This window comes from Ovis canadensis, chromosome 3 (assembly GCF_042477335.2).
Source record: "Ovis canadensis isolate MfBH-ARS-UI-01 breed Bighorn chromosome 3, ARS-UI_OviCan_v2, whole genome shotgun sequence".
Classification (NCBI taxonomy): Eukaryota; Metazoa; Chordata; class Mammalia; order Artiodactyla; family Bovidae; genus Ovis; species Ovis canadensis.
In genome coordinates this window covers 199537494-199552713 of record NC_091247.1, presented here as the reverse complement: position 1 = coordinate 199552713, position 15220 = coordinate 199537494, and the positions used below count along the sequence as shown (strand labels likewise).

General features: G+C 36.0%; 1 protein-coding gene across 11 annotated transcripts in view; it reads right to left on the bottom strand.

Moving 5' to 3' along the window:
- Positions 1-15220, bottom strand: part of ABCC9 (ATP binding cassette subfamily C member 9) — a 169192-nt gene that overhangs the window by 149848 nt on the left and 4124 nt on the right. For 8 of the 11 annotated variants that reach the window (XM_069585551.1, XM_069585550.1, XM_069585555.1 and 5 more), the window contains exons 3-6: positions 13132-13293; positions 11670-11811; positions 5673-5794; positions 127-293 (exon numbers count right to left, since the gene is read on the bottom strand). In XM_069585551.1, coding sequence (XP_069441652.1) covers positions 127-293; positions 5673-5794; positions 11670-11811; positions 13132-13273 — 573 coding nt within the window. In that variant the 5' untranslated portion in view covers positions 13274-13293. The remainder of the gene's footprint in view (positions 1-126; positions 294-5672; positions 5795-11669; positions 11812-13131; positions 13294-15220) is intronic. The other 3 variants (XM_069585559.1, XM_069585558.1, XM_069585560.1) reach the window with 1 other exon arrangement.

Sequence of the window (15220 nt, the reverse complement as noted above, 5' to 3'; positions counted from 1 at the left end):
AGGCTCTTGAATACTAGTGATGCCAAGCTGACCATGATCTTTATTTATTTATTTATTTTTTTGACCATGATCTTTAATACTTGCTTCTGAACTCCAGTAACTAAACAAAAATTATTAGATACCCACTCTGACCCGAATGACATTGATCTCCACAGCCATCAAGAGTCCATTCAAAATGACCATTATGCCTGTGATGCAGAAACGCAGGTTTGATATTCCCCAACCAGACTGCCAATATTTGACCAGCTTTATGGTTTTTGTGATAAAGGCCATTACCCAGTACAGGAATAAGGCTGGAAAATTAAACAGAAAAAGAAAAGATACAACCCGTCACTGCTATTTTTAAAGATTTTACTGAAATCTCAATATAAATATAATACTTTTTAATAACAAAGACAATTTAAGATATTCTATTTTCAGATAATTTTGTTTGAATTAATCCAGATATGAACAAAGGCTGCAATCCCAACAGATGTGATATCTTAATCATTGCCAAACCTTATTGGCTAGAAGGAAGTCACAGGTCCACTCACACTCAAGGAGAGAGGATTATATAGTATGAACACCAGGCAGAGATAATGGAAGGGGTATTTTCACACCCTAAGATGTCTAGACATCTCCAAACATTTGGAAACTAAACAATACATTTCTAATTAACCATATGTTAAAAAAGAAATTACCAAGGAAGTTAGAAAATATTTTAACTAAATTATAATGAAAATACTACAGATTAAAATTTTAGGAATTGTAACTTAAACAATACTGAGATGAAAATTTATAGCTTTAGGTATTTATTTTAGAAAAAAAAAAAAAAAAGACAGATCCAAAATCAATGACCTAAAGTTTCCACCTTGAAAAGGTAGGGAAAGAACAATGAACAAAATGAAAAAATGAGAGATAATAGTAAGCAATAAAACATAAAAAGAGTAATTGAGAAAATAAACCAATAAGGCTGACTTTTTTAAAAGATCAAGAAAACTGATAAGCCCCCAGCTAGATTGAGCAAGAAAACAACACAAATGAGCAATATTAGGAATATAGGAAAAATTATCCCTATATCTCCTATGTACTTAAAATGGATAATCAGGGAGTATCTTGAACAACTTTATGACAATAAATCAAAAAAATTTAGATGAAACAGAAATTTTCTCAAAAACTGTAATTATCAAAACTGATGTAAATAGAAACAGATACTCTGAAGAGTCTATAATAAAGAAATAAATTTATAATTTAAAATCCCTCCTTAGTTAAAACTCCAGGCCCAGATAACTTCACTGATGAATTTTACTGAATTTTTAAGAAATAAAGTTAATCTCACACAATGCCCTTCATTAAAGAGAAATAGCGAGTATTTTCCAATTTATTTACGTATCCCAACATATAAAAACCTGGCAAAACTATTTTGAGAAAAAAAAATATCCCTCATGATCGATGTGAAAACCCTAACAAATAAACTCTAGCAACATATAGCATGGATAACAAACCATGACCATGTGTGGCTTAGCCCAGTGTGCATGGCTGCTTAATCATTTGAAAAATCAATCAGTGAACACCAGCAGAAGCACCTTAACAGAAATATAACAGTTACAACTGATGCAGAAAAAAGTCTGTCAATAAAATACAATAGCTACTCATGATTTTTAAAAAAAAGAAACCTCTGAGACAGCAAAGCTTTGCATAGCAGCAAACTTACTCACTTGATAAAGTCTTATATAAAAAGTCTGTATCAATTCTGTAATTAAGTACAAAAGATTACTTTTCCCCTAAAATCAGGAGCTAGATAAGGATTTCCTCTCACCACATTTATTCTGCATTTTACTAGAGATTCTCCCTAGTGCAATACAGCAAGAAAAATAAAAAAGAAAGCATAAAGTTAGAAAAGAAACAAATATAACTGCCTCTATTTTCAGATGGCATGTTTCTTTATGCAGAAAATCCCAAAAAACTTACAGAGAAATAAGTTAAAGTAATTTTAATTGTTTTTGAATTGAATTTCCAAAGTAGGAAGATGCAAGGTCAATATTCAAACCCAATTGCATTCATACAATGGCAGAACAATTGGAAAATAAAAATTTTAATACAATTCCATTTATAATAGCAATGGTAAAACAAGAAACCCAGTAATAATTCTTAGCAAGACATAAAAGACCTTTACATTAAAATGTAAACAATATTGCTACAAGAAATGAAAGATCTATAAAAGTAGATAATACACTGCAAGACTCGACATTTTTAAGATGTCCTTTCGTCCCCCAAATTCTGTTCATTCAGTGCAATCCCTATCAAAACCCCACCAGGGATTTCTTTTTTCAGTAGAAACTGATAACCTAATTCTAACCTGCACATGGTAATGAAAAAGAATTAAACTATCTAAAGTAGTCTTGGGAGAAAAACAAAGAAAACAGCTATATAATCATAACACACGACTTCAAGACCTCCAAAGTTATGGTAATCAAGACAGAATAGTGATGACATAAGAGCCCATGAATGGATTAAAGGAATGGAAAATATAAAGGCAAGAAATAGATTATATTTAAACAGGCACTTGCTTTAATCTTTTACCAAGGTCCCAAAGCAATCCAATGAGAAATGGAAAGTCTAGTATGCAGATGGTGCTCAAACACATAGAGGTACATTTGGAAAAAAAGTAACTTGCCACCAACCTTATATACCATCCACACAAATAACTTCAAATGGGTCACAGTCCTAAAAATAAAAACTGAAACTATAAAGAGTCTTAAAAAAAAAACAAGAATATATGTGGGAAATATATTTTGAGGGAAGGCAAAGATTTCTTAAGAGACAGAGCAGTAATTTTACATGAAAAGATAATAAATTATACCACATTAAAATTAAAATCTTCTGCTCATCAAAAGACCCTATTAAGTAAATGAGCTTGCAAGCCACAGACTGGGAGGGAAATATTCTTAAAACATGTGTCTAATGACACAAAATACTGCTACAGCTGAATAATAAAAATGCAATCCCATAAAAAGTGGCAGGAGATATGAACAGGCACTTCACAAAGATAACAAATGGCCAATAAACTCATCAAAAGTGCTCAAGATCATTAGTCAGCAGGGAAATGCAGATTAAAACCACAATGTGTTATTAGTAAACACCAGCATGGCTAAATTAGAAAGTCAAGATCTTCAAATGGATGTGAAACCACTGGAATTCCCGTACGCTGTTAGTGTGTGTAAAATAAACCACTGAGAAATGATCTAGTAGTTTCTCACAAATATAAACATTTATGTATTTACCCTCTGACCCGGCAATTCCACTCCTAGGTATTTACCCAAGAGAAATAAAACATATATTCACATACAAACACAAACAAAAAAAAACCCTTGCACATGAATGTTTATAGCAGCTTGTTTTTTTTCATGATAGGCAAAATCTGGAGACAGTCCAGGAGACTATTAACAAGAGAATGGGAAAACTGTAGTATATTTATGGAATATTTGCGGTATATAATGGAATATGACCCCAAAATCACAAGAACAAAATACAACTGAAACCACGTTATGGATGAACCTCCAAAAATTCTGCTGAGAGAAAGCAATCTTAGAAGAGTTTATACTGTATGATTCAATCTATGTGAAGTTCAACAACAGGCAAATCTAATCTACAGTGAGGAAAAATCAGATTAGATGTTCCGCTATAGAGATGAAAAAAGGACTGATTAGTAAGGGGCACAAGAGAATTTTCAAGAATGATGGCAACACTTTAGATCATTACAGAGTTATACAGGTGTGTGCATTTAGTAGATTGAGATTTCTATACGTTGGTATATAAATTTTATCTCACAAAAAGAAATGCAAATATTTAACTTTAGCTAATAATGTGCATGCTGAAATAATTAGGAAGTGATGAATATCAATTCCTGCAACATACTTTAAAATGCATCAAAAAATTAGGATGAATTGATAGATGGATAGAAGAAAGTAGATATTTGATAAAATAAATAGAAGAAAATAACTGAATTTAGGTGGTAGGAAATGAGTATTCATATAATTCTTTCAATTTTCTGTATGTTTGGTGATGTTTATAGTGTAATGTTGGGACAAAATTACTAGTTCTGTGTTCTAAAAATGTGTGACTCTTCTAGATCCAAATATTCCTCCCTCATGCAAAGAGTTGACTCATTGGAAAAGACCCTGATTCTGGGAGGGATTGGGGGCAGGAGGAGAAGGGGACAACAGAGGATGAGATGGCTGGATGGCATCACCGACTAGATGGACATGAGTTTGAGTGAACTCCGGGAGTTGGTGATGGACAGGGAGGCCTGGCATGCTGTGATTCATGGGGTCGCAAAGAGTCAGACACGACTAACCGAATGAACTGAACTGAAAGTAAGGGAAAAGTTAGATGAGCTTTTAATTCTATAAGTCCTTTCATAAATATGATCAGATTATACCCTCTGCCTTGTATCTACATAAAAATTTAGAGCAGGATTCTGACTGCATTTCTCTCAAAATTTTATTAAAATGCACATCTCCTTTCTAATCACATCTTAAAACTCTTATATCCTCATCAGTTTTTCAGAAACATTGTCCAGAGTATTGAATTCTCAATGTTACATTTATTTTTGCTGTTGCCTTTCTGGGCATCCACATCAAAAGATTTCTCTGATAATGTCTGCTTACCATGTTGAAACAAACAGCTTTCTACTAAGATAATTAGGATTTGGACAAGCCTTTTAAATTAATATTTAATTCTGACAACTTGTCTTTGTTTGATTACCTTTACCAAATCATATAACGTGATGCAACACAGAATTAAATAAACAGCACTTATCACTTATTCACATCAAATTTTGATGCCTGCTGGATATGCAAATAAAATATTTGCACGGTTTAATTATTCCTTTTCCTAATTGCAGTAGTCAATGTCATTGTCATTAAATAGCAATCAAACCAAATCCATAAACCTTAGAAAACTAAACATTCACACAAACACATACAATCTTGCCTACCATTTTAGAGGACACAGAGGCCCCTGCAGCCCTTGCATAATCCGTGTTCTGTAATCTTCATCTCAGCTTTCTGTATGAAAGTGTCCATTAAGGAATGCAAGGATGGATCAGAGTATTGTATTTATAACTATTTGGGATGAGTTCAATCATTTCAGCATAAAGCAGAATATGAAAGTCTCTGATTTCCACAGGACAAGAAGGCAAGAGAGGCTTAGAAAAAATAATGCTAAGCAGGATGCCAAGGTGAGGGGCTGTGCTCTGGGGGCAGCTGTTGCTCTGGACAGTATTGTTGTTAGCATACAATGGAGCACGCTCTGCTGCAAAGAGCCTCCCCCTGTGCCCCTATATCTGTCTCGACAGAAATCCCAAGAAGAGGGTGACATGCCCACAGTATCCATTATGAAAGACTTGGGTCTTTGGAAATGCCTCAAGACTCCCAAGCCAGAGTCAGAAATACGCAGAAATAGCCGAGGTGACTTGCTCTTTAGGTGTCCTGAGGGGATGGAGTTTTCACAGCCTAGAGCAATAAACAACTGACTTCATCTCCACATTGAATGGGAGACTAAAGAGAATTAATTATTATGGTTTTCCCATGCCTTCCAGTCCAACTGGTGATGAGAGCATTTACTCTAAGGAAAAAGAAAACCAAATAGTTGTTTGGGAAAAAACAACAACAGCACTTGATCATACTCACCTAAAAGTAACTTAGGAAAATTTGATGTTTCAATATTATGATAATATACTATGGATGTGGTGGTAGCAACAAATCCCATCACCGCAGGCATGAAGAGGTGGAGATGCCTCGACTCCCGCCGTCTACAGAGAGTGGTACAGCGTCAGTGTCTACAGCTGAAGGTTCCAGACAGTTTCTCATTTTTGCTTCCAGTTTTTTCATTAAAATGCTCCCTTACCAATATTTAAAATTCAGAATGAGGTATTTTATATACAGAATGCTAAGAGCACAAATAAGGAAGACCTCCTTGAGTGCTCAGTCACTAAGTTGTATCTAACTCTTTGTGGCCCCATGGACTGTTGCCCGCCAGGCTCCTCTGTCCGTGGGATTTCCCAGGCACTGGAAAATGGTTTGCCATTTCCAAGGGATCTACCTGACTTAGGGATTGAACCTATGCCTCCTGCATTGGAAGGCAGACTTTTTACCAATGAGCTACCAGGGAAGCCCAAGGAAATATAATTCTGCTGAAAGGGTTTATCCTATCATGGAGGGTTAGATAAATACAGCTAAACAAAACATTACAATGCTTACAACAAAAGCAAATAGATAGCTATTCCTATATTGAAGGACAGAACTGCTGAAATAATTTAACCTAAAGCGAGTAAAAACAATAAACTAAATATGAACTCTACTGTATGTGAAAGTACATTTATTCTTTTGATAGTTTTCCCAAATGTTATGGTCTTCAGTGGGTTTCCCTTATGGCTCAGCTGGTAAAGAATACTCCTGCAATGTGGGAGACCTGGGTTTGATCCCTGGGTTGGGAAGAACCCCTGGAGAAGGGAAAGGCTGCCCACTCCAATATTCTGGCCTGGAGAATTCTAAGAACTGTATTAGTCCATGGGGTCGCAAAGAGTCGGACACGACTGACCAACTTTCACTCACTCACTCACTCCTGCATGGTCTTCAATGATGTCTCCATGTTCACTAATGCATTCAACACATGTATATGTTTGTTGGTCCAGACACTGCATTAGATTGTGGGTTACAACAATGAACAAGATAAGATATAGTGTCTGTGGTCACAAAGTCTAGAGTGCTCTAAGAAGAACAACTAGAAACAAGAAATTATAACATAGGTGAAGGGACTGGGAAGTCATGAAGAACTAGTGCCTGAGACAGAGAAAGCCCTGAAAGAAGTGACTTCTACGCTGAGACTTTAAGAATGAGGAACTGCTACTCAGAGGAAGGATGGGAAGACTGCTCCAAGTGGAGAGTCTAGATATGTTCAAGGGCTGTGGTGCTGTTGTTTAGTTGCTCATTTGTGTCCGTCTCCTTTGCAACCACAGGGACTGTAGCCCACCAGACTCCTCTGTCCATGGGACTCTCCAGACAAGAATACTGGAGTGGGGTTGCCATTTCCTCCTCCACTGGATCTTCCCGACCCAGGGATCGAACCCACGTCTCCTACATTGGTGGGCAGATTCTTCACCACTGAGCCACCTGGGAAGCCCATACATTCAAGGGTACTTGGAGCAATTCAGTGTGACTGCAAGGACATGACACTTCATTCTGAGGGCAACAGAGAACTTCAGTTAGATCAGAAATATGCCAGGCCAATGTGCAGAAAGCCCTCAATTCCATTTGTATTAAAAATGCCATACAGCTAAACATGTACATTTTCTCAAATGATTTAAATATATTAGTACACAAGTGATATCAAGAAGAAAGTAAGTAGTCTGAGAATGCGGGAAAGAGAAACAATTTAGGAAGGTCATATCAGAAGAGGTATAGCTGACAATGGGAACTGAAATATAAAAAGGGAGCCACTCATCAGGAAACTGGTGGAAGAGCACGTAATAAGCAGGGAAAAGAATGGGCAAAATTCCAAGCAGTTTAATGTCCCTTAAATAGAAAGTCTGAGTTTGGATATATTATGAAAGGTATGGTAGGGAGCTGAAATCTAATCTTGCAGAAAACACAAATACTTTAACAAGGAAGTGGTACCATCAGATTAGGGTTTTAGAAACAGATCAATCTGGTAGTAGTACGGATAATGGAGTTGACAGGTAATATGTGTCTGAGGTGAGAGGAGAGACACAAAGGAAGGAAAGTAGTTAGGAAACTATGGGGAGAGGCCTGATGAGAGATGATGAAAGCCCAAGTTAAGCTTTGCCAGCAGTAACATGGAGGAAATAATACCTTCGGAAAAGACTGTCAACATGGATAGTACTTTTAACAGTGTTTGAGTATGAGTGTGATGGTGATGGCTATGGGGAGAATAATCCCCAGGGTGCTTGAGTCGATGATGGTACAACCAAATAAGATTTTGAGAGGAAAAGCCCATTGGAGAGAGGAAGCTAATATGTTTCAACAGGAATGTGTGGATTGTGAAGGTTTCTAATAAATCTGCAAAAGAAGCTGTCTAACAGGCAAGTGTATGCAGAGATTTGAAGTCACGAATACTGAGAGGATAATGAATATGTGATAATATTATGATCATGTAAGAGTTGGCTTACAAAACACCAACCACCTCCCAGAAATAGTTCAAATAATCAAAGAGAAAAAATAGGAAATAAATATTTCATCAGTAAAAAATTTAAAATGCTTCTGCTGCTGCTGCTGCTGCTGCTGCGTCGCTTTAGTCATGTCCGACTCTGTGTGACCCCATAGATGGCAGCCCACCAGGCTCCCCCATCCCCGGGATTCTAATACTCTTTAATTATTAAAGAAAAGAAAGAATAAAAAAATAATATTTAGAAAATTTTAAAATAAGTATATTACCTGTGATGGCCTATATAATGCAGTTTAAAACCATACCCAGAAGAAAGTTTGTAATCTTAAATTGAATAAGAAATTATTATAATAAATAAATTAAGTGGTCAATTCAAGTTATCTTGAAAAAGAATAACAATCATCAGTAAGAAAGGCAGCAATGAAGGATTAATAAAGACAGCAGAAGCTACAGTAAGGTTTATGTTTATAGTATTTCTTTTTTAGTGATTTTTAACCATACTAGTACTTTTATTAAGATTCCTTTCATAGCGTTACTGCTCTCCTTACAAAATAGTATAGGTTTTGAGGGTGCCCCAAACTCTATTCTTTCCTTTAACTTCTATTATTTTTTGGAGAAGGGAATGGCAATCCAGTCCAGTGTTCTTGCCTGGAGAATCTCATGGACAGAGGAGTCTGGGGGGCCACAGTCTACGGGGTTGCAGAGGGTCAGACACAACTGAATGACTAATACTACACTACACTACTATTTCTAGAGAATAATTTGCAGACTTCAGTATTCTGGTATATATAATCAAATGGTAGATATACAGTATTGAAGCATATACATCCCATTATGGTAGAAAATCTTTAGTCGGGAAAGTTCAAGAGAAAACCAAAAACTATATATCACAGAAAACAAACAATTTCAAAAAAGAGAAAATGATGGAAAATAAAAACCAAAATGAAAACACAGTAATAGTGATGTTAATGCACATTTTTATAATTTGAAGAAAAGTAAAAAATAATCAACACAAGGACTTGAATAATCCAATCAGTAAATTCTTAGTGCTTATTAATTATATTAATTAACCAAATATTTGACTATCTTGAAAAATGCTGATAAATTCCCAAAGGCATCCATTTAATGAATGACATGCTTTAGTAATAAACTAATCAAATTATACTGAAGAGCAAACTAAAAATGATTCCTAGGCCTAGAAGGGTTTCTCCACCAGAATCACAAATTATTTAGACAGAAGTAAAAAAGAGAACACTTCTTATGAAAACCCGTGTAAAATAGGATGTTTCAAAAGAAAAATCAATAGCTTTAATATTTATATTTCTATTAATTTTAAAAATCCAATATTCAATTAGGAAAGTCTTTGCATTATTTCACTCATAGTGAAACTACAGTGAACATCTGTGGTATTTTAAGTAAAAAATAGTTCATAAAGTTTTGTTTAAAAAAAAAGAAAGAAGGAAAGAAGGAAGGCATAATCAGCAGGGTCTTAATATAATAAGTGTGTTAAAGAGGAAAGATACCCATGAAAGTGTCATTAATGTTTTTTGGCATTCTTGCAGAAGAAGCTTCCAGACTAGGACAAGGTAAGAGAGAAACCAAACCAAATCTTCCAGTTATTCAGAAATACTGGAAGATGTCTTTTTTTTTTTTTCCCTTGTCTTGCCTTATAGCTTGCAGGGTTCTTAGTTCCCTGACCAGGGATCGAACCCATACCCCCGGCATTGGAATGTGAAGTCTTAACCACTGGACCGCCAGAGGAGTCCCTGAAAGACGTCTTTTTAGGAGTTCTGGATGAAAAGGGCAAGGATAAGAGTCTGTAGCTAAAGAATGGGAGAGGGTACACAAGATCAAGAGCGTATTTCTACTTCTTTTAAGCACAGGTCTCTTGCATCACTACCACTATGAAACAGGTTTCCCCCATAACCTCATTATTAGCACAGCCTCTGTCCTAAAGTCTCTGAACCTACACATCAACCATGAGTCTGGAAAGGAGGAGCCATCTCTCCCTACTTGATGTCAAGTTTTTAGGACTCATGGAACTTCTACTATCTTCCACTTTATACAAACACATAACCACATGGAGAGTCAGCCCATATGGTAAGGGAATTAAAAAATGAAGGCTAAAATTGGCTATGCTAATACAGCATAATATAAATATGCCAAAGAGTTGTAAGCAATTCTCAATAAAATAATGGCTGATAAGCTTCTAAATGCTTGGAGAGGAGACTTAGGGTCTTTAATTTTCCTTTTCATCAGAAACCAAGATGTGCACATAAATGCAAAGAACTGTCATAAAACATTACAAAATAGATGGCTCCATGACAAAAGTCTCCAAGTTTCACCCCTTGTTAATTGCAACAGAAAAACATAAACAGATGTCAGGCGAGGTTCTTATTAGATTAGAAGAAAACGAGTTTTGAAGCTTTCATTTCATAGACTTTAGAGATCTTTTCCTGTCAATTCTTCAATGAAATATACACCATTTAGCATAATTTCATAATTGAAGTTTTCCTAATACTTGAGTTTATTTTCTATTATTACGTAGTAAAAATATTATCATGCATTATGTTCAGCTTTATAAATAGAATTCATTACATTCTGCTTGATATAAACATCTTTTATAAAAAAGACAAAATTCCTTTAAAAATAAGGGTTTTATAACAAATCGTGATTTTGAAATAATTATGTACTCTGCCTCAATTTGTAGTTATACCTTCATTGATTCTCAGATTCTTTTAATGCGTGCCTCATCTATCTCTGCAGTTTTACAAAATAAACAGAAATATCTGAGAACTGGTTATATATTTGTACATAAATACATTAGACTTGGATGGCAAGGAGATCAAAACAGTCAATCCTAAAGAAAATCAACCTTGAACATTCATTGGAAGGACTGATGCTGAAGCTGAAGCTCCAATACTTTGGCCACCTGATGCAAAGAGCCAACTCATTGGAAAGGACCCTGATGCTCTTAAAGATTAAGGGCAGGAGGAGAAAGGGGCAACAGAGGATGAGGAGGTTAGATAACATCACCAACTCATTGGATATGATTCTGAGAGATAATGAAGGACAGGGGAGCCTGGCATGCTGCAGTCCATGGGGTCGCAAGGAGTAGGACACAACTTATCGACTGAACATCAACAACAAATATGCCAGTATACAGACAGTCATTCTTACCATTTATATTTGTTTTGAAAAATAAGATTATCATTGAGGTGTTTAAATGGAGAAAACTTTCTGCTAGCGCTATGTAGATAAAAAACGAAAGCATAGCAATGAGCACAAACCCCAGAGATCTGAACTTGTGTTAGCAGAGAAAGAATACAGTACAGAAAACACGGGACAATATGCATGTTTATCCTGTAAAATGGGTGACTGCTGTGGCGCCTGATAAGTTATAACCAAAAAGTTAAGGCTGACTTGGTATGCTCTTAGCTACTATCTTTATCAACATGTCCACTAGGATAGCGTAATCCCATTAACTAAATGGAGTCACTTACGAATCTGAAACAATGCCTTCTGCTATTTCACAAACATGCACAAACAGGAGGGCAAATGTCAGGATCCATCTCAGGTTGTGTCCAGGAAAATGAAGCCATGTGTTGTGATGAATTTGTACCTTCGAGCTTTGACTCCCCCACCCTGAAAAAAGGAGGAAAAGGTAAAGAAATAGAGAATTAATTATAATCATGGAAATAATCTACATTGTGATATGCTTTGCAGATCGGGGAGGGGGGATCCTAAAACCTTATTCCTTTCTAGAGTAGCAACAGAAATCTTTCTCTATTTTCATTATGTTAAAAAAAAAAAAAGGAATAATTTCAAAGGATTTTTCCAAGCTTGCCCTAAGCTAACACACCAACTTTGCTGTCTAGCTCAGGAATAGCAAACTCTGGGTGACAACCTGGTTATTTCATGCTCATCACAATTCTTACTGACAGATCTCATTCATTCAAAAGAAAAATAAATTAATGATGATGTTAATAAAAGCAATTCAAAGTCTCAAATCTTTCAGATTTGAGATCTGTGGGAGGCCTAACCAAAAAAATAAAATGGCCATACTTGGTGACAAGATTCAGGGCCCACTGGCTGTGTCAACTATTACTCACATGTATGTCATGGAGTAAAAATGATAACCCATGACTCAGCCAGCACCGTTCAATAATGCTACTAACATTTTCTGAAAGAAAGCTAAAGCTTTGTTCATTGATGAGATTTTAAGGAGGCTCAAAAACATTACTGGTTCACTCTTAGCTCTTCATTGAAGAAAAAAATTAAGTTACCAGGTTATATGTTAGAAAATGTTGATGGTTTCCCCTCAAAAACAGCACAATGCCAACTCATATATGACATGCTAAGACCCTACTTCTGTCTCTTGTCTCCGCTGTTTTTTTTTCTTCCTCTCAATTTTTCAACTATAGAGAAGTCCCATAAACTTCAAGAATGAACAGGGTTGGGAGGGGTATGAGTGCTGAAAGTACTGAAGGAAGAAATTTCTGTTTCTGGACAAAACGGACCCCTGAAGCATTCTTTGAAAAGAATACTGATTCATCTCTAAATTGTTCCCAAAAGCACTTCATTATTTGAAAATTAGTTACATTTAACACATTCTACTATAATTTATGTTATTAAACTCTTCCAGGCAGGTTCTGGCTTTCTTTGCATCACTATAATTTTCCTTATACCTGATACTTCTTTGAGATTTATTTGTGATTTCTCACTAACCCAAATAGCCAACATTATGAATAGTCTGCATTGTTAGCCATTTCTCTTTGACAATGTTAATTTCAATTTCACTTGATTCAAATACCCTTTTGCCAGCTACTGTGTCCCATTGGAGAGATGCGAACAACACTGCCATAACAATTGCTCTCAATAAGTTAACTGGATGTCAGAAAGGAATTATTAACCATAGAAATACAATAAAAAAGAATGTTCTACTTTGGTAAGTAGGTTACTTACCAATGAACAATATTGGGAAAGTGATAAACAGCAGGAAGACATGAGGAACCAGGTTAAGGGCATCCACAAAGCAGGGATTTTGTAACACACCATCGTAGATATTATAGGAAGAAATGTTGTTACCGCAGAATGAAAGGCTCATTTCTTCTTATATAGTTCACTCTAAAAGGGAGAGAAAGGAAGAAAAGCCTCTTACTACAAAATTCTCCTTCATTAAATCATAGCCTTGGTGGTGGTGGTTTAGTTGCTAAGTCGTGTCAGACTCTTATGACGCCGTGGACTGTGGCCCGCCAGGCTCCTCTGTCCATGGGATTTTCCAGGCAAGAATACTGGAATAGGTTGCCATTTCCTTCTTCAGAGGATCTTCTGGACCCAGGAATCAAACCCGGGCAGACTCCTGCATTGCAGGCAGATTCTTTACCAACTGAGCTATGAGGGATACAGCCTTAAAGAGGTATTATTTCATAAAATTAACCCCCTCTATCTTTGTAGCTGAAGAAATAAGAAATCTTTGTGGTCAAAGTTATTTGAGAGTTACTTAGAAAGGCCTTATACATCCTATAAGGTCCACTTGTCAGTAGTTTTTTTCCTGATTAAAATATTCCATTTTAATTTGGAAAATACATTATAATTGATATCTACCAATAGCGCTACCTTCAAGGAGTGTTTGTCTAAATAAATTATCAAAAACCAAAAATGGCTGTTTATCCAGAAAAAGGAGGGGGAAGATGAAACTGACTGAAAAGTCAAAATGCTGTAATATCAAATCCTGTCCCATGGTAATTCATTGAAAATGGTTTCACAAACAACTTCAGCTGAACACAATTTACTGTAGCATTTCATTCACTGCAGGAAATAGTAATACCAAGACAGCAATGTGGAGTCCACCAGCATACAGCCTTTCTCTGAACAACAGTAAAATCAAGTGTTAAAGACCAATTAAATATAATTCAAGTGACAAGATAATGAAACTACACAGGTCCCAGAATCAGACAATATTTTTACATGAAGTGCACTCTACTCGAGTTTTGGAACAAAGGATGCCTTTTTATTGGAGAGCTGCATTCTATCAGAGGAGACGTGGACAAGCTGGGAGAAGAGACAGAGGACAAGATTACACATGGTCTTCTTAGCCACTGTGGGAGACGGAGCTTCTGCTCTGGCTTCTACTCTGAATGCAGTGGAGCCACTGATACGGTGGAGATGAAACGAGTGACAAGCTCTGACTTACATTTTAAATGAATTCTTACTACCGTGAAATGCCATCAAGAGTTTTAGAGTTCGGAAAACTTTACAATGCCTACCATTTAGTCGCTCAGTCGGTTCTGACTCTGCGACCCCATGCACTGCAGCACACCATGGACTGAGCAGTCCCCCTCATGGACTGCAGCACTATTTATTTAGCACCTACTAAACTCTGCTAACTTTGCACATACCATTTAAGCTCTCAGAACAATGAAGCAATATCTGTGGAGCTCTTCAAATTTTACAGATGATGATCTGGGTGTTCAGATGGGTTCAGTAACTTCCCAACCAGCAGAGTAGCTGGAATCCACACCCACATGTGTCTGACTATAAACCATGTTCATTCACTTCATCATATAGCTCCCAACTTATATTTTTTAAGGAAATTTCTTATCTATCATTTTAAAATAAGTAGTATTTTATGATTTCAACCCCCCTGGACTTTGCTTCTTTTCCATATTTATGCCACCCTGGATTCTGAATTAGATTATTCAAGGTTGGCAATGATTTGGATAACTAAAGTGGTACCTCGTTCTCTCTTCCCTTTCATTCATAATTGATTTAGCAATGGTCACAAATCATATAGTTTCCTAGAAAGAAACAAAGTATGTTATACAGAAAAGATAGGCAGCACTAGGCAAACTACTGGAGAAACCAAATTTTAAACAAAATTTTTATAAAACGTATGAATAGAAGGACCGGTTAGAAAGTCTGTGTGTTGACAATCTGTCAATGGTCATATGGAATTCTTCTCATACATTATTTCTGGTAATACTTTTTTATATGCTCTCTAGTTAAGACCTTTTATCATCTTTTTTAAAAAAAGTTATATTTTAAAAAAACC